The sequence below is a fragment of the Haliotis asinina genome, chromosome 16 (genome assembly GCF_037392515.1).
Source record: "Haliotis asinina isolate JCU_RB_2024 chromosome 16, JCU_Hal_asi_v2, whole genome shotgun sequence".
NCBI lineage: Eukaryota > Metazoa > Mollusca > Gastropoda > Lepetellida > Haliotidae > Haliotis > Haliotis asinina.
The window spans coordinates 47665189-47687207 of NC_090295.1; the positions used below are offsets into that span (position 1 = coordinate 47665189).

The 22019-nt window shown below is 38.4% G+C and overlaps 1 protein-coding gene across 2 annotated transcripts in view; it reads left to right on the forward strand.

The window, feature by feature from the left end:
• Window positions 1-15054, forward strand: part of LOC137268134 (uncharacterized) — a 49049-nt gene extending 33995 nt beyond the window's left edge. For both annotated transcript variants that reach the window (XM_067802658.1, XM_067802657.1), the window contains exons 6-9: window positions 2166-3230; window positions 4517-4906; window positions 6508-6888; window positions 8157-15054. In XM_067802658.1, the coding sequence (XP_067658759.1) occupies window positions 2166-3230; window positions 4517-4906; window positions 6508-6888; window positions 8157-14992 (8672 nt within the window). In that variant the 3' untranslated portion in view covers window positions 14993-15054. The remainder of the gene's footprint in view (window positions 1-2165; window positions 3231-4516; window positions 4907-6507; window positions 6889-8156) is intronic.
• Window positions 15055-22019: the final 6965 nt, after the last annotated feature.

Genomic DNA, 22019 nt, shown 5'->3' on the forward strand with positions numbered 1-22019 from the left:
AATTCTGTGAGTTTTTTTAACCAACATACACATCATAAATAAACAAAAGTAAAGTATTATATTATGTAGAAGAAAGATTACTTTGACTTGGGTTTTTATTATTATTATTATTATTATTTGCTTTCCCTCCTGTCTTTAGGTTTTCTGAGGACAAAAATCCGTGAAAAAAAAGAAATAAAATTGGCCTAGCCTAAGTAAGGAATGCAATCACAACTTAAGTTCTGTTTGAATCAATCAGCCAAACATTTCTTCATTTCATTTTTGGCTTTATCCATTAAAAGAGTGAATCACTTACAAGAGGCAATATTTTGTCGGTAGGACTCTGCCCAGTACTTGAAGGTGGGATAGCCTACTGGTTAAAGTGTTTGCTTGTCACACCTGACACCAGGATTCGTTTTCCACATTGCTAAAAGCAGCATAATACTGAACTCACTCATGTAAAGGGAGAGTGGTTCTTTCTTGAGAAGGTTGAGCACTGATCCAAATTCTGCCAAGCATTTCACGCATAAATTTTGAGTAGTTACTTCAAGTTAGCATTCTTTGGATATCGAGTATGTTTTCAGTCTCATATGTTTAAAGGATGTGTTTTTAATAGTTATGTTTCATGTGATGCCTACTTTTTGTTGTGTTCTCATGATGCCCCTAGTGCGTAACGTGTTGCATGAACTTACAAGTGATGTATGTACCTAATAAAAATTATTGACTTGTAAACAGTAGTCTAGCATTCATGTTTGTGTGATGCCTGCATTCAGTGAGTAAATAAAGCTCATTAGAGATTTTTAGATACGCAAGTTCTAGCTGTAAAACGTTATTACACATTGCTTCTGATATTTGGGGGATTTTGAAATATGCCAGGTGCAGTTAAACTGACAGTTCATAATTCTTTAGGAATTATGATTGCATTTTGTGTATAGTCGTGCCCCGTTTATCCGAACCACAGATATATGTAAAACTCACTTTCCGAACGAAAATTCCTCAAAATCAATTCACGTTATAAAATGACTCACTTATCTCAAAATCCGGTTTCCATAGCTTGACGGTCAGTTTCTCAAACAACACGATAAATTATAGGCATATCTGTATGGCTGAGCACTTGTCAGTATGTTTACATACACAAATACTAATTGGCCTTGTGTGCCTTAACATAAAAGCAGTCTTGAAAGCATGAGAAGATTCACTACCTTTACCTAGCAAGGTGACCCTAAGTTAATTTTCAGGTGTGTCAATTTGCCCTGTCAATGACGAAATGTTAATTGAAAAAGCTCGTACTTTTGGCGATAACATGGGTATCACAGAATTGGCGTAGTCTCATGGCTGGTTAAAATACTTTATGTCTGGACATAGTGTATCGAGCAGGAAATATGAAGGTGAAGCAGCAGGTGCTTGTTGAAGTGTTATCAATCAATAAAGATTACGTCTGAGTCCTATTATGTTCGTTTCTTTGTATGTTTCTTTGTACATGTACATACGGTCCATGGCCCAGATATCTGGAAATTCGTTTATCCGGACGATTTCAAGAAAAACACAAGTTTTCGGATAAACAAGGCATGACTGTATTTTGCTAAATTTAGACAGCATATCTGAAGTTTTACCTGGCCTTTACGAATATGGTTGTTAGAAAGTGGATCATTTATCATGTAGTTAAGGTGTAGTATTTTATGTTTATCATAATATTCCTGTTTAGTTTAAAGTTAAGGACTCTGGCCTTGTATTAAGGTCATTTAAACAATGTAACCTGTTAATGTATTATTTTTGGAGTAGCAACAGTTATTGTATTCATAATGTACAGACAGATTGGAGATATCATACAACTGGTAATGAGGCTTGGTCCAGCTAAAGTCATAGCTTAAGCTATCATGACCGTGCAGTACAGGCAGTGGTGAATGCTTGCTGACATTCTTGTTAGCTGCAAGTTTTGCAGCTCAGTAAACCACCAAAATTTATTTGGGGTTGGTGGAATAGCCTGGGGCTTAAAGTGTTCGCTCGTCACGCCGAAGACATAGGTTCAAGTCTCCACATGGGTACAATGTGTGAAGCCCATTTCTGGTGTCCCCAGCCGTGATATTGCAGGAATATTGCTAAAAACAGCGTAAAAATAAAAGTAGCTCACTAGATATATTTGGGAGGTCAAGGAAGTTTGATCATTTGATCCTGTCTTCTTCCAGTAACTGCACCATGTAAAAGGAAAAAGAAGTCTTCCTCCGTGTCTGAGTCAACCCCTGGAAATGACATGGGGACGCCATTGTTGTACGAGATCATGACTTCTGACACAAAGTTGAAGAAAGCAAAAGACACTTCTGCAGTTTTAGAGGAGAAGAGGAAACTGCCGAAGCTGAGCAAGTCAAAGTCCACTGGAAGTATTGACGTGAATATGCTCAAGGGCAAACCAACAACCCCTACTAAGAAACCACAGACAGCAAGCAGTACGCCAATTAAGGATCTAATTATTGTGCCATCTGCTGATGTTTCTCCAGGAATTAATTCCAGGAAAATAACTCCAAAGAAAGCATTGAAGGTTAAAGACCTTATTGCCATGCAGGATGCTAAAAATGGTGTCTCAAAACCAGACATTTCAACATCACCTAAAAAGTTAGCCATACCTAAACTGAAAAATATGTCAGCAGCAAGTCCCAAGGTCAAAGGTCAGAATAAGATCAAGACTGATGGTCCACCTGATCTTGCAATGGCAGGAATGGTTCTTCATAGTGAACACGAATCAGGCAAGATATTCCAATTTGAGATCAGACCTGAACATCATGCAGAAAATAAACTGGGGAAGAAGATGTTTTCTTGTGATATATGTCACGCTCCCTATAACCACGCGTTCAGTTTAAAGCGACATTTCCTCCGTAGTCATATCAATGCAAAGTACCTACCGCTCAGTGATATCACAAACTGCCTCATTAATGTTGTACTACAAGAATCTGCAGTGAGGAACTGTAAAGGAAATGCCAAGTGGTTTTCTAAAGACACAAACAAACAGAAAAGTTCCGATGTTGAGAAGGACCAAGGTACAGAGAGAACCGAGGATGGTAAGCCGAAAACAACAATGCCAGGCGTCTACAGATGCTACTTGTGTTCGGAACTGTACGATGACCTTGATGAACTGAAGAAACACACCCAGAACCATCCATCTCAGGAGAAAATGGCCAAGAAGTTATCATGTGAAAAGTGCAGTATGACCTTCAGCGGAAAGAACAACCTTGCAAGACATCAGGAGACGCACCTTGGTTAGTTTTTCTTTCATATATGTAAGTTGTAATAGATTCCCAGCATCCTTTGCTGGTGGTGAGAGGCTACCAAATTGATAGCTGGGACTTGGTAGATGGTATGTCTTCTTATGCTATTTCTGGGGATCATTGATCACTGGATTGTCAGGCCATGACATGATCTTTATACACTTGATAGACATAGAGCTGGAATATTACGCAGTGACCAATAAACAGTACATCAGAACATTTGTAGATGGTATTTGTAAGACTAACCAGTAAATTAACAGTATTTTTGAAAGAACTTACTGATTGGCATTTAGCAGAGATGCCAACCACCCTGATTTGGGCAGAGTTACTCAGGTACAAAAGTCACTCTCTTATTTGTCTTTGAAAAACTAAAAGGAAGTACAAAGATGTTTATAAATTTAGAATGTTTGAATCAATTTTAGTAAGTATACATTAAATTATATTGATTTGAGTTGCGTCTTATCAGGGAAGTATGCCCAGAAAATGAAGAAAATAGCATTTTCTATGCTAAATCCAAGTCCCTTCTCACGCTTACCCCCAAATTTCACCATCAGGGTTCAGGCCAGGCTTTCATAAGATTCTGAGTTGGCAGCTCTACATTTAGAAACAAAGAGACGGTATGCATGATTGAAACATGGCAAATACACAGACAAATCCTGTTGACCTGACATGTCATAGATTAGATAAAAAGTTTTGTTGTTGAAAGTTTTATGCTTCATTAAGCAGGTGATAGTTGTAGTAGTTAACTTCCTTTCATTTTTATCGTTTGAAATTGTTGCCATGTGAGTATTAGTAAGTCTCAGTTTTGCAGTTTTACCAGTTGCATGCAGAATGTATTTTGATGGTAAACATATTACCTCAGCTAAAGAATCCTATTTGTGCTTCTCAGATTAATGTTTGGTATACTTTTAGATATTGTTGCTTGTTCGTTGTTTAATGCTACATACAGCAGCATTCCAGCTAAATGGCATGGTCTGAAGGGGCACACAGTGATAAATATCATAAGCATTCGTCTACGCATGTAGGAAATGATGCTATGAATCAGTTAGTCAATAAACCTAAACCACTCAATCCGATTGGCTGCTTTTAAGAATGAGAATGGGTTCCTGAAAGGGTATGGGTGAAAAAAGAAATATGCCCCAATTCCATATAGCTGTGTAGCTGTAACACTGTGTCCGTAGTCTCTGTGTGTTGCATGAAATCAAGAAATAGATATACCAGTTCACTAATGCTTACATGTTTGCAAAATTAATATGCTTTTTTATCCTTCAAAACAGAATCCAAGCAAGTGTGTTGTATGGTGTGTGGAAAAGGTTTCAACAAGGAGTCCAACATGAAAAAGCATCTTCAGTTTCATCTTAACAAGAATTTTGCCTGCGGAATCTGCTCCGAAAAATTCTCAACAGTCGCAGAACTCAGGAAGCATGTCCGCATGGAGCACTCAGGTTCAGAATCCAAAATGGCGGTTCAGCTGAAGCAGATGGAGTCCGGGCGGGATAAACCTGTCAGGATGGAACCTTCAGAGATGGCTAAGAAGCCGGTGAAGGTCAATATAATCAAGAAGAAGAAGATGAAGAAAAAGTTGGTCACATCAGCACTAACATCATCAGACTCAGGAAGTGGCAAGATTGGTGGATCAGAGCAGAACAAGGACTTGACCACCATGGGTATGTGCTTTTGTTATACAGTGGAAGCTGTCAAATCTGACAGCCGTCCTATCTGGAAAGTTGTCAGTGCTTAAGTCCCATCCATGGCTTGTACATTTATTATTGTTTAGAAGCTCTACGATCTGGCAGCTATCCGTTCCGGATTGTGGCATGATATGAACCACCGGAATATGTGTTTATACAATAATCATCTGTCTAATCTGGCATGTTGTGAAGAGTTAGAATGTGTATTGTCACCAATTGATCATGTGTTGAAACTACATGATTGCCAGAAAAGGCAGTTTAATGTTAGTTCGGTATAGGTATACTTGTACATGTAATCAGTGAGTTGACATGTTTTATATGAGAATGACAAAACTGGGACACTTCTGGTTGGAGGTAATCATGTCAACCCTACAATCCGGCATCCTGTGAAGGTCCCAGGGTAAAATAGCCCTTCAACAACCCATGCTTGCCATAAAAGGCAACTGTGCTTGTTATAAGAGGCGCCTAACGGTATCAGGCTCAGGCTCGCTGACTTGGTTGACACGTCATCGGTTCCCAATTGCGCAGATCGATGCTCATGTTGTTGATCACTGAATTGTCTGGTCCAGACTCGATGATTTACAGACCGCCGCCATATAGCTGGAATATTGCTGTGTGAGACGTAAAACTAAACTAACTCACTCACTACAATCCAGTACAGTATACTGGATTATTTCCTCCGTCCCAACAAGTGTAGGTTTAGACAGCTTCCATTGTACAGTCCACGTACACCTTTTGCTTTGAGATATCAGTTTTAAGAATTTTGTGAAGAAATATATGCACTATATGGTAATGAAGAAAGTAGATGTGAACACGTTTTATTTGGGATTGCTCTTTCTCATTAAAGTACCTGTAAACATCTAGGCTAGAAATTATATTTAGTGACGCATACTTGTCAGAAGGAATTGACTGATGGAATTGGTTGGTCAGACTTGCTTACTTGGTTGACATACAACATCGTATCCTGTTTGCATAGATTGATGTTCATGCTGGTGATCACTGGATTATCTGGTCCAGACTATTATATACAGACAGCCTCCATACAGTCAGGATAATGCAGAGTGTGGCATAAAACTTAACTTGCTCACTTTCTCCGTAACATACAGATTTTATGACTTATGTTAAGTTCAGTCTCAGCCAGGATTCAAACCCACAGCGTCAGTGCCATTTTCGTCTGCCTCCACGTAATCAAATACTTTTGCATTTTCATCACAATGTAACCGACATCACGTTACACATCAGTAGTCACCTTGTACAGACTCCCGCAGTAGGTTACTCAGTTGCATGTGGTTTCTTGGTTTGCAGTTGTGTCACTCAGCTAACATTACTGGTGAAAACAAAAACATTTATGTATTCTGACCGATCACATGCCATCATCCTTGTGCTTGTAGACAGTATTTTCCTAATTCAAAACTGAAATGAAGCATTTAGTTCTTTATGGTGTTGATGAATTTCTTTTCAAAATGTTGTCAACATATAAGAACATTTTTCAGTTTCAAATAACTTATTTACTGAAATTCAGTAATGGGCAAACATGCAATCTGTGTTATTATGTTTATTGTTTTTCAATCCTTCAGATCCTAACAAACCGATTCCTTGTCCAATCTGCAACAAACGCTTTTCCTCCGAGGCAAGTATGAAGAAGCATGCTCAGTTCCATGGCAACCGTAGATTCAGTTGCCGGTACTGCAAGGAGAAGTTCCCACACCCATTTGGTCTCCGGAAACATTTATGGTCCATTCACACGGCCCAGATGAAGCAGAATCTGAACAAGACACCAGGTGTTAGCCGCAAGGTGCCAAACTTTCACCAGAAGAAGAATGAAACATACGACGAGAAGTTCCCAGAGAAGGCTGGATCTGAGAAAACAGACGTAGAGAAAATGGTGTCTGATGTCAAAGAGGAAGGGAAACCAGTGAAGCAGCTGGCTGCTGTGAGCGAGAGTCAGAAAGCTTCTGGTGAGAACCAGCTAAAGATACTTAATTCCAAAAGTTTATACTCACTTAAAACACTCACTTTTGGTTATGTACATGTATATATTGCTACATTAAAAGTTGATTTCTCCACTAACTTGGGGAATCCAACTCAAGCCTTGTGCAACTGAATTTCAGGAGGATAATGCATCAAATTGCTCTGTAAAGCATTGTTCACTATTTGCCATTGTTTTCACTGATTTTAATCATTTTTTAATTTGTAACACTAATCTTTTGAACATTACGAATTTGTTTTCCAATACAATGTGTAAATAGTACTGTTAAACTGTGTGAAATATTTTGCAATATTTAGATTATAACGCTTACCTGAAATAAGTGGCTATATTTACACTTGTGAGTTTTAACTTTTGAAAGGAGGTATATGTATATTGATTGTTAGCTGTTTAACGAGACAATCAGCATTATTTCAGGTATCGAATACTGAGAAACTTTAGGTACCTGATATTTGAGGTTAGAGGTTTTTTGAGGTTTGTTTTCATATCTATTATTGCTGCCCTAGATTGGGGTACTGGTAGTTATAACAGTCACTTTGCAGGTGTCACTGGCTACTAGAGATTTACCGATAGCTCAGTGAGTAACTGATGGTCCGCTAACTGATGTTTGTGGCCACTTTCGTCTAATCTCGAAATTGGTACTGATCCACTAAGTGATGTTTCTGGCCACTTTCTTCTAACCTTGAAATTAAAACTGTTTAAAATATCTATATATTTTAGGTCCCGAAACCTCAGAATTTAAATTACATGGAAAGCTCAGGGGGTTTCAAACCTCGATGTTAGTGGCTTGAAAATGTCATAGTATGCAGTAATGGTGATGGAAATAATTGATTCAGAGTGAGTGAGTGATTGAGTGAGTTTTTATTTTACGACACTTTTAGCAATATTCCAGCATTATCACAGCGGAATTGATTCAGAACCCAACCTTCCAGAGATTAGTAGCATGAGTGTCGATACAATGATGTGTGTCATCCAAGTCAGTAAGTCTGTCGACCCGATCCCTTGGTCAAACGCAGGTAACTGAGGACCATTTCTAACCAAGATGTTCACTTGTATAATATATACAGTACTGTTTAGAAAACTATACAAAGTATAAACAAATCCAGTTTGAGTATATATACTGTATAGTGTATGTATCTTATTTAACTGTATAGGGTATTTAAGTGTATGTGGTGTATAAGTATTGTTATTGTCATATTGTATGTCTTATGACTAATGTTAACCATTGTGCCTTTCCAGCTGAGAAGCCCTATTCCTGCAGAGTCTGTGGCAAGGCTTTCCCAAGTGAAGCCAACATGAAGATGCATCTCCAGTATCACTTTGGGAGGACCTTCTCCTGCCGCTTCTGCTTCAAGAAGTTCCCACATCCGGCCAGTCTCCGTAAACACCTCAATGCCGAGCACCCAGAGGGTATGGTGAATGGAGTACTCATCAAGAGCAAGCCGGACATCATTATTGGGCCTGATGGGAAAAGGTTGAAGAGAAAAAGAAAAAAGAAGGTCAAGTCGGAACTGGAGTTGATGCTCAGATATGAGAATTCTGATGTAAAAGTTGAAAAGGTTGACGTTAAGCAGGAGCAAGATGTTGACAGTGAAAGTACACATAGTCAGGAATTTGAGTCTGCACGTCTTGAAAAGATTTCTCAAGAAGCTGAGGAGGAGGACCCATGGGAAGAAGAGATACAAATCACTAAGGAGTTAAAGAAGAAGGCCAGATTGCATTTTGCTTGCATTCTGTGCAAGAAGAAGTTTAATAGTTATGTGAACATGTGTCGACACAAGAGACTGGCTCATAGGGTCAAGAAATATGGCATGCCCACAGTGACCCGCCAAAGGATAGCGGCAAGGCTTCAGGACTGTGTGGTGGTTAATGATTATATCCCAATAACCCCGGCAGAGTTCTATGCAAATATTGCAGACAACATTGCAACTAACTTGGACAACTATATCGATGGTAAACAAGAGGCTTTGACCAATTATGAGAAGCATGTGAGAATACCGGATTACCAATCAGTATACACTGTTGCCCCTGAGGAACAGCCTGAAATAGACTGGTCGAAATACAACTTTCCCAAATCCTACACACCTTGGCAGGGCATTGTGGGATATGACATTGAGGAGGATCTCCTTAGTGTGTATGATAAAATTGGTTTCCGAGATGAACGTGCAGCCAGAAGACTGCGGAGAAGTAGAAGTAGTAGCGATGCATCGTTTGAGAACAAGGAGACCGGAGATGAGAACAGCAATCTTAGTATTCCGGACAGAAAGTGTGTAGAACAAGAAGAGAACATCGCTGTTGTTGAGGATGGTGGTTTGAACAATGTCGGAAGTTCACAAATAAAGTCAGAGTCTGGGGGTTGTGATAATTCTGAGATAAAATCAGATCTCAAGACTGAAAAAGATGATATAATTTCTTCAGATTCCAGGATAGACAATGATTTTGTTCCAGTGATGAGTGTGAATCCATGTGGAGATTCAGTTTTGGAACTGAAGCTTAATGCTGAAGAATGTAGGGAACTGATGCCTGAATTTGGGTCAGAACCTGGAAAGGATGGAAATTTAGTTCCTGAATCAAAGCCTAAACCAGAAAATGATACCGATTTAGTACCCAAATCTGTGTCGACCAATAGACAGGATGACCCAAAGTCTAACCCAAAGACTTTGCGCGAGATAGAACCAGAGAAATCATGGAATGAAGGTGAACACAACCAAATAGTCATTGCTCAACAGAAATGTGAATCTCAAGCTGAGCAAGACATTAACAGGCTGGAAAGCCAGAACAATTTATCACAAAACATAGTGGAAGTCAAAACACAAACTGACTCTCACAATGATACAGTGGTTCCGAAAGTTGCTGTATCTGATGACCAAAGCTGTGTTGTTGAACAGCTTGAAAGTGGAAAGAGAATAAATAATGATGGTGATGATTGTGATGAAACAGGGAATATAACAGATTATCACACTGACATATGTTTAAATGGTGAAGTTATGCCATATCACAATGCTGAAGAAATTGACTATGATATTGAAGAATGTATGAATGAGATGATTGAACAGTGTGTGCATTTACAGCAGAAAGTGACCAATTCCATTCAAAGTTCTGGCATGGTGTTTCTTCAGGATAAGGTTTCATGTGATATTAATGTGCCAAAAGCAACAGATGATGGTGAATTGTTTGAGGAAGACAATACATTATCACCAACAAGGCCTTGTGTAGAACATGGGAAAGAAGATGTCCCTTCTACAAATTCCAGTCTCAAGGATGTTATTAAGAAGAGCCTTGAGGAAGAATGTATGCCAGATCACCAGGACATTATGGAAACATACTGTATTACTGGAGCAAAAACTGCTTCTTCAGTAAAAATTATTTCTGGGGCAGATTCCCTAGTTGTGACAGACTGCAATAAGGAAGGTGCTGTCAAATGTGGAAGTGATTTTGTGGGTAAAAACTCTAAGCAGGATCTCTCAGTTCAGGTTGGTGAATCAAGAGGAGATTCTTTACATCATGTTCATAGATTCATAGATAGTCCTGCAGATGTTGAACTGGTTACAGATTCTCCCACTGATGTTGAGGAATTGGTGAAGGATTCTTCTGTTCTCAAAACCAAATATTCAACTGTTGATGCTTTAGTTGAGTGTTCCAGACAGGAATCAACTGACTCTTCTGTTCTGACTAGCAAAACTACAAGTGATTCCACCAGTTCCTTATCCTGTGAATCAAAAGAAAATGTGACAAGTAACATCAGTATTCCATTTAAACCTGCCCCTACAGAAACAGTGCCTATAACTTCTGCTCCACCAGCAGACACAATACATGTGATACAGAGTAGCCAAACTCTGTCTGACCCTTCAACTCAGGATACTTTACATTCAAACCTTCCAGTGGACATGCACAAGTCACAAGCTTGTCTCTATGATTCTCCTATTTATGTGGAATCGTCTTGCCCTGAATATGAGTGTCCTGAGCCATGTAATGTTAATTGTGGTATAACTGGTCAAGGAAATGCATCAGAATGTGATCCTAATGAAGGAGGACTGAGTAGCCACAGTGAAGTACCACAGGATATTGAGCATGTCCTGGATGAAAGGAAGAAATATTTGTGTGCCACTGAGAAACAAACTGAGTGTATGGAAGCATGTGATGAAGCAAAAACTAGCACGCATATGGAAAACCGTGAAGGGCCCAGAGATTTAACTGTGGTATATGATGCCTCATCCTGTGAAGAAAAAACACACGCACAAGCAGGTGATAGTGTTCCTAAAACTGGTGCCAGTGTTCAACAAAGTTGTAATGATAGCCATGCAGAATTCAGTGCCAAATTTGGCCTGGTCAAGGTTCAGCAGAGTGACAGGGCAGTGTCTGATTCACCGTCTGTTGCCAGTGTCGTTGGTGAACCAGATTTAAAGTTGTGGATCAAGAATGTAGTCATCAGTGATATCATTCAGAATGTTTTCTCATGTTCTGCTACAGTCACTTCAAACTGCAGAACAGTCATTAAGAAGGAATTGATTGAGAATGATTCTTTGAAAATGCTGCAGGAGAGATTAGATACTGAGGCCAGTTTTGGTGAGACTCAAAGAATTGTAAAGACTGAACCTATTGTGGATAGAGATATTGAAGATGCTGTTGAGTCCATCCTGTGTGAGGTCGCCTCAAATAACATCACATCCGATTCTAGTCCATTGTTGGAGGGAAACAACAACAAGATTACGTCATGTATGGAGAGTATTAAGATAGAGATACCCCCTGTGTTACTACCCTACTATGAAGACTATGAAGATGATCATGAAGATAGTTTTCAAATTGCATCCCAGATTCTCTCCGATATCATCAACCAAATTTGTCCTGTTTCAAAGGAAACTGACTTAACTGAAGAAGAAGTAAAGTTTTCAATGAGTAGTCCAGGAGATCATCCTGGCTTCACGAACTGTGTGATGACCACTTATAACGACCACCTGAAGTCGCCAACCAGTATTTTCAGACATCTTCAGCTTATAAGATGGGACAAAGACAGTCTGGATGGCTTGACAGTCAGCAATTTGGACGAGGATGACAAGGAAGAAGAGATACCTCCTCAGGGGAAAGTAATCCGATGCAAACCTAATCTCCAGCTCAGCCCAGTACCCAGTGCTTCCTTCAACACTATATCTTTTGGTAGCCATGGTCAAGTGAATTACATCTGTGGAGTTTGCAAGAAACATTTTTTGATGACTGATGCTTTGTTGAGGCACCATTTTAAGAAGCATCCTTCTATAGATTTCAGCTACATTGAGATAGAGAATGGCAATGACATTGATCTGTTGTTTTACACATGGCCATGCAATTTTGGACTTCTTGCATCTTCACAACCATTTTCCGAAGATTGTCGCAATCTGGATTTGTTTACGTGTACCAGATGTGGCTCTACTTTTAAGCATATCCACAGACTCCACGTCCATATCATTAACTGTGATCCCAAAAATTATGAGACACTTGCCTCAAAGAGAAGAAAGTACAGACGAAAAATGAGGAAGCAGATGCTTGAAGCAATGAAATCCAAAACAGATGAAGCTGGGGTAAAACCAACTCCAGTGGTTGCTGAGCCTCCCAGGAGACCGGGTAGACCAAGGGGAATACTAGGTCGGAAGAAGAGACTTGATGGTATTATTGATAGCCCAAAGAATAGGAAGAGAAGAAACTATGAACTACTGTACAACCCGCACAATCATGTCCGCAGAAGAGAGATGACTGATGTTCTGGAAAAGCACCAGTGTCGTGGATGTGAAAACACTTTCAAGACCCTGTCATTGCTTGAGAGGCATGCAAAGAAGTGTTCAGGGAGGGATAAACTTCAAAGTTTGAAACCAGTTCAGAGCTCCTTGCTTGAGGACATGGCCCAGAAACCAAGACATACCTGTAGATACTGTTCAAAACACTTTACATACCTCAAGAGCCTTGCTAATCATTACAGAGCATTCTGTTCAGTGAGGAAATCTCGTCAGCAGAAAGGTCTGCTTGGAGCAGAGGATTTTCAAGATGAAGAAGACCTCTTGAAGTTGATAAAGAAACTTGAAATGGCCAAATTGGAGAGTAAGGAAACAGACGTTGATGAGAATGATGGAAGAAGGAAGAGAGGAGGCTGGCCAAGGGGGATGAAGAGAAAGAACAGACGTAAGAGACACTGCTGGACTTACGTAAAGAAGAGGAAGCCCGATGACAAGGATGATGTAGAGGGGGAACTGGTTGATCCAATGTTGTGGAATCCTGAAGTGGATTGGATGGATGAGTTGCTTCCTGCTGGCCATGGTGAAGAAGATGATTCTGAAGAGGAGGAAGAAGGTGAAAGTCAAGGAGCTGTTCCTGAGGAAGAAGTATCAAAAGAAGAAAATGAGAAAGAAGAGAAAAATGAGAAGGATGCATCAGGCAAAGATGATGTTGACACAAAGAAAGACATTTCTACAAGTGCTAAACCTGAGAGTCCAAGAAAGTTAAAGAAGAAGCCAATCAGTACAGTTAAAGAAGAGGCACCCAAGGAAGCTGAAGAACCAAAGGTACTGCTTGAAGTCACAAGTCCAAGAAAGAACCCCAAACGATCTCCCAGTGAACCTGCCCATTCTGAACCTGAAACAACAGCAGTTTCTCCACCAAAACAAAAACCAGAAGAAATTGGAAATATCAGTGAACCTGAAGATATTAGAAAAGTTGAAGAACCTGATACATCTGGTAATGTTCAGGACTCTGTGGGAGTTAAAAATGTTCAGAAATCACCGGAACCTCCACCAGGAGAAGAAAACATTTTAAGTCCTGTCAAATCTGAAGGTGAAATCCCAACCACAAGTGACGGATCAGGAACTCCTGGGTCGAGTCCAGAGAAGAAGAAGAGGAAGTATGTGAGGAAGATTCCCCTGGAAGAGGTTCTGCTAAAGAAGAAGAAAAACAGAATGATTAAATTGGGCCTTATAGGTGATGGCGGTACTGCTGATAAACAGACTGAATCATCCTTGATTGGTAATACTATAGGTTCTCCCACGAAGAAGAAGAAAGGTCAGGTTGCAAAGTCGGAACCAGTAAAAATCGCTCCAGTAAGGAGTGACTTAAAGCTAGCTCAAGTCAGCGACATAGTAATGAAGCCTGCATTGGCAATCAAAACGGCATCACCTGTAAATATGACCAAGAATAGGGATGTTCTTGATGGTGGTACAGTAACTTTGATAACCGTGTTTCCACAAAGCAAACCTTCCATTATTAACACACCAATAATACAGATTGTTAATGATAAACCAATAAACATTTCACCAAAGAAGACAAAGCAGGATTCTCCTCCTCAGAAAACAGTGAAACAATCCCCGAAAAAAGATGCCAATGCTAGTCCAGGAGAGTCACCTTCCTTGAAAACAGCCAAGGTAAAGACACCAAGAAAAATTACTGTTCAAAAGTCTCCATGCAAAGCAAAGACAAAGAGCCCCCAAACTGATGCAAGTTCGGGTTGTGATCATGTAGAAACTCATCCTGTGGAAAAAGCTACAAAGAAAACACCAAGGAAAAATAAAAGGGGCACCTCTATGGATAATTCCGACATTGGGAATATCCCTACTGAAGTAAAGACTCCAAATAAGACAGCCTCAAAGAAAACAGAAATTAGTAGTACATGTACCGACATCAGTACTGAGAATAACAATACTTCACAAGGAAAGACAACTCCAAAAAGGACACCTGTAAAGGTCAAGGTCACTCCAAAGAAAGGACAATCTGAATCTGGATGTTCTAAAAAGAGTGCCCCAGAGACTGGAAATATCAAGAAGACACCAACAAAGTGCAAAAAGGCAGATAAAACTGGGTCTGTAAACCAAAATGAACAGGTTTCAGAGCCTATCAAAACTTCACTGTCTTGTACGAGTCCGCCAAAGAAGCAGAGATCAGCTGTGGACTCATCCTTGCTGTGTGAAGAAGACCCAGACTTTCTGTTTGATTTTGATGATTCTGAAGAGGTACTTTCAAGGAAAAGACCTAAGCCAAGATTGAAGTGTGTCATTGAGAAAGCAAACCTGGTGAATAAGGTTGCAGAGCTTGGTTCTGAATCCGATATTAGTCGGTAACAATGGTGCTCAAGTGTTTTTCATTATCCAAGTGTTTCGAGTGAATAATCAGAGTATGGTTTTGATGATGATATCTTAATCCATGGTGATTATATGATTTCATTAAAGGTGGCATATTGCAGTATGCCGGTGATTCATCAGTGTTAAAACATCCAAGTTTGAGAATATGGAAAAACTGAAGTTGTGAAGTGAGATTTCAGATGTTCTGCTTTTCTGAAAAAAAGAAAGGAAATATCTGGTAATTGATGTCAAGTTGGCAGTCTAATTTGCTGGTTTAACTTTGGCAAATATAGGTTCAAGTACTCATTGAAGACACTGAAGATGGGAACCAAGTGAAAAGTTATCCAATCATTTCCGTGACCATTTGTTAGTGTTGTAACAAGATCAGTTGCACGGACCGTCTGATAAAAGCAGACATGTATCGTTTTACATTCATCGTGAACTGCCTAGAAATGAATGAAAGAATTGGACAGTGTATATAGGGGTGAGCAGCCAGAATGTGGAAATGTGTATCAAATGTTTTTGTAAGAATATTTTTGAGGATTGCACATATTTCTGTGTACCTTGTATAAATGAATCATTGGTTTATGCCATGAATGTAGCATTTAGTGCACTTAACAAGCATTGGGTAAGAATATTTTGTATGAACTTTGAGTTTTTTTATTCTATTTTGATAGATCATTGACTTGTGCCAAGATCATAGTTTTTTGTGACCATGTACAGGATTTTGGAAGAATGATATTTTGAAAGCGGATGGCTTGCTTCTGATGGAATCCTATACAAGTGGATCCTTGATTTGTGCAATGAGTATGACCATTTATGGCCACATTTTGTAAAATGTGTTTGGATGATAATTGCTTGTTTTGTTGGAACTCTGTTTAAATGGATCCTTGGCTTTTGTGATGCTTATAGCATATTTCCTGGAAGAGGATGTTGTGTTTCAGTTTTAATTAGCATGCTTGTATTTGCTGGGAGATAACCATTTTCTTTCATAAATGCTTTGTGGGGTATATTATTCAGTTATGGTATGGTTGGACGATATTGATTGTGGTGGATTGGTCGGTTTGCCTGTAATAACTTGTATGTATTTGTAGGGTTTGTCTTGTACCTACATAAATGTTGGTAGCTGCCATATGTGTTGTGTGTGAATAGTTTGTATGATGTTATTGTGAAATTTTGCTTTGTGTTTCCTGTCATTGTCACCAGAGGGATGTTGGCATACCCACCATTCAGCAGATAAGCTGAGGAAATATTTGTCAGGTGGAAGCAGTACAGTGAAGCCTTGTTTTATGATCCAGACTATGCTAATCTGAACACCCTTCCTTCTAATTCTATGTTGATTCATAAGGCCAGACCACGTTTATTTTCTTTGTTTTACATTTTCGTTGTGTTCCTTTTTTGGTTGGTTTTGTCCTCTCTTTTTTTCTCTTCTTTTTTTTTTCAGATTTTTTGTTTAAGAAATCACCAAAGTAATATTCCTTCTAAATACTGAAAGTACTTTACTTTTGTTATGAGGTGTGTATAGTTTTGTTGAAGAAATCACCAAAGTAATATTCCTTCTAAATACTAAAAGTACTTTACTTTTGTTATGAGGTGTATATGGGGCTAAAGAAATCTTTTCAGAAAAACATTTTTGGGAAGTTTACATTTATTATTTATTCTTACAAAAATACGACCAGAGGATCTGTAAAACAAGAAATAAAATTGTTTTGGCCTTAATCTTAATTTTTTTCAGCCAGATACTTTCATTAGGATGAGTACAATCTGGATTAATGTGGAATTCACAGACTAAAGGTAAAGGAACTACATGTACATGACTGGAGTGTAATGTATACAGTATGACAGTTAGAGCTCTAATGAGTCATTTCATTAAACAGTCCTCTACCTGATGGCATATGGGAACGTTTTAGTAAACCTGATACATTATGCTTTTAGTGGCCAATTGATAAGAAAGGACACCAGTGGGATATAACTTTACAGAGTTACCTACCATAAAATGCCAGGATCTGCTGAATGCGGGTTTGAATTTAAGTCTAGTCCTGTTGATACCCTTGAAAGTAAGTAGGGGCTGATAGGGGTAGCCTACTGGTTAAAGCATTCACTCACCATACCAAAGTTGCTGGTTTGATTCCCCACATGGGTTCAACTTGTGAAGTCCATTTCTGGTGTCCCCCGCCTCGATTTTGGTGGAATATTGCTCACTCACTCAGTAACTTTATTTCTTCAGTGACTAAAATCTGATACCTGCATCACTTCAGGTTTTCCTCACGTATCAAACAGATGTAGTATAATAGGTATAACTAAAGGATAATTCAAAGCAGTACCATACCAAACTCACTCACCCACTCTTATTCTTCCAGAGTTGGAACTGCTCAGTAGTGAAGGGTCAAGAGTTTGCAAGCACAATTCTTGCTTCAGTTGCTCAGGCTCTGAAGATCTATTGGAATATTATAAAGGATCTATCTTGATGAATTACTTCATACTTAACAGACGGTGGGGTAGCCTAGTGGTTAAAGCATTTGCTCTTCACACTGTTTACCCTGGTTCACCTTTTCTTATGGGTACAATATGTGAAGCTTGTTTCAGGTGTCCCCAGTCGTAATATTCCTGGAATATTGCTAAAACTGGTGTGAAACTCACTCACTTACTCGATACTCAGATGTCTGTGTATTAATTTGGTTGTGAAAAAAGATCAGATGTGTTGTGTTGTGCAGATTGGTCTTGAAAATCTAGACCTTTATATTTTGAATATTTGCATAATTTATCAGTTTGCATTAAACACCAAAAAATTAACAGAAATTACGATTTCATGTTTGAAGAAATGGGCTCATTCAAATATTTGGCTGTTATCATTAATAGCTGTTGTATTAGTGTAAATACTGTATCAGTTATAGGATTATTGTAGCTACGTGTTCTTTTATCACACACAGTATGTAGCAGTTACAAAAGGCTGCATAAGTTTGTGTAAATAAATGTGTAAGGTAGTTTATAAACATGCCACGGGTGGTCTTGAAGTTTTGGTTGGGGTGAAAGGTAGCCCAGTGGTAATGCCTTGATTTGTCAGATGGAAGACTTAGGTTTGACTCCCCATGTGGTTACTATCTAACATTGTTCTTGGTATTTGTCGATTAAATATTGGAAAAAATACTGTACATGAAATTATAAGAATACCTTGCACTTTTCATGGATCATATTGCTTGAGACTTGTGCTAAATGACCTTCCTGTGAGCACAGTATTAAAATTAAATATACCATTAAAAAAAGTTGGGGATATTCCAGTTTGCAAACATACTACTAGCCAATGTTAATGCACTTGAGAAAAAGTACCTTATACTAATACAAATGAAACATTTCCAAAGGAATGGAATAAATTGCCACATTTTCCCTTCATGACTCTTCATTTGTTTCCTCCTTGGCTTCATCATTTGCATGTTGTCAATCTTGTAAATCCAATATCCGTTACTTTTTTCTAATGGTTTGTGTGAAACTGTCAACACATAGGAATGAGCGCCTTTGATTAAGAGACTGTGTGGGATGCTTAGTGAGCTTTATTTTGTTAACATAATATATATTTATGTTTGAGTTTTTTTGGTTCAGTTAGTACTGTATATTTCCACTTTCTTGGTGAGACTTAAATTTTCGTCTAAGTTATGAAAATGTCTGAAATGGAATAATATGCTACTGTTGGTGGTAATGAAATTTCCGTTAAGTTTTTCTGATTTTGTGAGAATAGGAGATACATTTCTTCTGTCTGTTTGTTTGGAAAATATGAATCCTTTGAAAAATCTACCGAACAGTTTTTGTGAGGAAGATTGCCAGTGTTTAGTGTCTTGGGCATGACAAATTGCATTGTATATATGTTGTATCCTCCATGAAGTGCTTTGTTCCATATTCAGGGGTTTGTTCCCAGACATACAAGTCAGACACTGATCTAAAGTGCTTGCAGAGTGGTGTCCCTATGTCATGGAAGGTCCATGGATTATAAGATGTCATTATAATGTGGTTATGATCCTTGAATATTTGGCATCACTTGTCCGAACAGGTATCAGAGTAAGTATGTGTGGATTGTCACTTGAAAATATTGCCGTAGTTGCAGACAGCAGTATAGTCCCAACTCTCTTGTTCACCTGTAGATGTGCTGAGGAGCATTTATAAGAAATTTTCTAATTACTGTGTATTTTCATGTAGCTGTGTGTGTGATAACATGCCATATCCTCAAGCTTTTTGTATGATAACATGCTGTAGCCTCAAGCTTTCTGTACGATAACATGCCATTTCCTCATGTGAATGAATGTTGGAATGTTTCTGATATTGAGAACTTGGTAGCTGAGATGTTTGCTTTGACCAGCATTATAGAGTCCCATTCATTCTTGTACTCTGAGGTCACCAAAACCAACACCAACTAGTCAAGTATAATATGGTTGTAAACTATACCTTATGTATCATGCATTTGTATAATATAATACTGATGCTTTGTTACATATTTGTAGTATCAGGTACACTTTTCACCACTTAGATAGGCTCATTGGTCTGTACTATTAATTTATAATTATAGCATTATTTGTCAAAACATGCAAATTCTGTTGTTAAATCAAAATATTTATTCACATTTTGATATTCTTTTAGTTTTCTGTCACACTGTTTGGCCAGTTCAAGTATAGTCCTTGATATTTCTTCAGTTTATTTGAGATGGATATGAAAAGAATCGATATATGGAGAGACCTGTGGCCTCTGGCAATAAAATGGAAACTGAATTTTAACAAAGAGAAACCTTGCTTAAGTTTTCTTTGTGAAGTAGTGGCAAATGTCATGTGCTTTTCAGATGAAAACTTAAGTCTTACCATGTATTGAGAGCTGAAAAATTCAATAACCCTCTACACTGCAAGTTAGTGCCACTGACTAACAATTAAAACAGTCTGCTGAAGTACAAATTATCACTTCTACAATATTTTTTAATCAAATGTATTTTTCTGATCTGAACAAAAATTTAGATTTTTTTTCCAATATGACATGTTTTTGTTTTTTTTGTTTTTTGTTTTTTATCTCTTTTGTAGTACTGGGGAAGACTTGCTCAAAATACAAGTTGGCTTGACCTCAGTGACAAATATACAACTGCTGTGTGTCCCGAAGTGTGCATTACAGAAGCAATTAATCATTTCTGCATTAGTTACATGAGTACCAAAAATAGTGTTGCCATATTGAAGGATGAATTACAGGTGTTAAACCTGCATATGTGTGTATCACAGATGTTTTGTAGGGGAACAGTACATGATATTTGTTCACTCCTACATGGACAAGCAGTATATTAAATGCCATCACTGTCTTTATGTAAATTAATACATTACAGAAATGTTTGATCTTTTATAGATCTGATGTATACTGTCTTTGTGATAATTCGTAAATTAACTGCACTGTTTATGATATGGTCCCTTAACAGGTGCCCTGTCTCACAGGCAGATTAAATAACTCAGCCTGTGTTGAGATATAGTCTTACCCAACAGCAGCCGTTCTGTGGGCTTCTCTCCCCTTGATGATTTTCACAATGTACCTCATGCCCATTCAAAGGAACACTGCCAGTGGCTTCAGACTTGACCTGACAACAAGAGTAAATGTCACAGTTAGTGTAAAGTGGCTACAGTTCTCTCCCCTTGGTTGGTTCACGTTGAGGACAGGTACATTCCTCTCCCTGGTCTTCAGTGCACATGGTGTTACTAGGTAGTAAGATGATTTTTGGAGACGGGAATGTCTGGTTTTCCATTTATTTCATGTGATAAAGTGTTCCATGTTTATTTATTTCCTTATTTATTCCACAAACCACCTGCAATATGACTGAAGTGCCACAGAGTGACCAACTTTGTCAGTATTTTCTTCATCTTGAATAAATATTCAGAACAGAAAGACTTGTTTGTTGTTCTTTTGTACATTGGTGTCTTTGTTCCTGTGACCTACAGTCCGTTTGACTCAAAAGGTCAAAAGAAGACCAATATATTGCAGTCTAACTCAAAAACCAATAAACATGTATTACACAAACACTGACCATAATCAAAACATGAGACCAGCTCTTAAGGTTTTTCCAGAATTTAAGCCCTCAAAGTGAAAAAGTTGTTAAACTATCATTAGAATATTGACACAGTTCACAATTACTTATGATGAAGGAGTGCAAAGAAAGGGACAGCTAGGAGTGCGAGAAAGGAAGATTAAGGCACATTGTGCCTGTGCAGGTGATAATCAGAACCTGCAGTAATATATAAAAACATCCTGTTAATGGATTTTGTGAGAAAAACAATAGAAAAAACTGGTCAAATGTCTGATTGACAGGTATGGTATCAGACCAGGATTTTTGTCTAAATTTTACAATGGCTACCACTCCATCCCCTTTTAATCCCAGTTTGGAGAGTTTTATGTTGTCCAACAGGTCAAAGCGTTTCCTGTTTATGCTAAAGAACATGTCTTTGTCAACATGGATACTAAGTTGAAAATCATTGGCCTGTACAGTAAAATCTTGACCAGATGAAACAGGCATTGATGGTAAGGTTGTGTGTCTTGCCATTGGTAAACTGGACCAAATTATAGGGATAGTTGTCATGGAAGGAATCGCCAGTACATTCACAAAACATACACATTATTCATACACCCAGCAGAAACTAAGAATACAGTATGGTTCAAAATTATTGAGAATAGCTAAAGCATTTCATATTATTAAACGAGAACAAATCAGATAAAATTGAATGTATTGTGAAAGTGAACTGACCTTTTCATGTTGTGTAGGTAACAATTTAATATTTTATCAAGTCTCCTTGAGCTTCACGGCACAGTCTAAGACGGGTAGGCATACTTCCTATCAGAGAGGTTAGTGTCTCGTGAGTTATGTTGTCCCAGTATCGGACCACTTCTCTCTTCATGTCTTCAATTTTTGTCATCCCCTTTTGATTCACACATTCCTTCATCATCCCCCAAATGTTCTCAATGGGATTTAAGTCAGGACTATATACAGGAAATGGTAATGCAGTCACATTTTTCTCCTGAA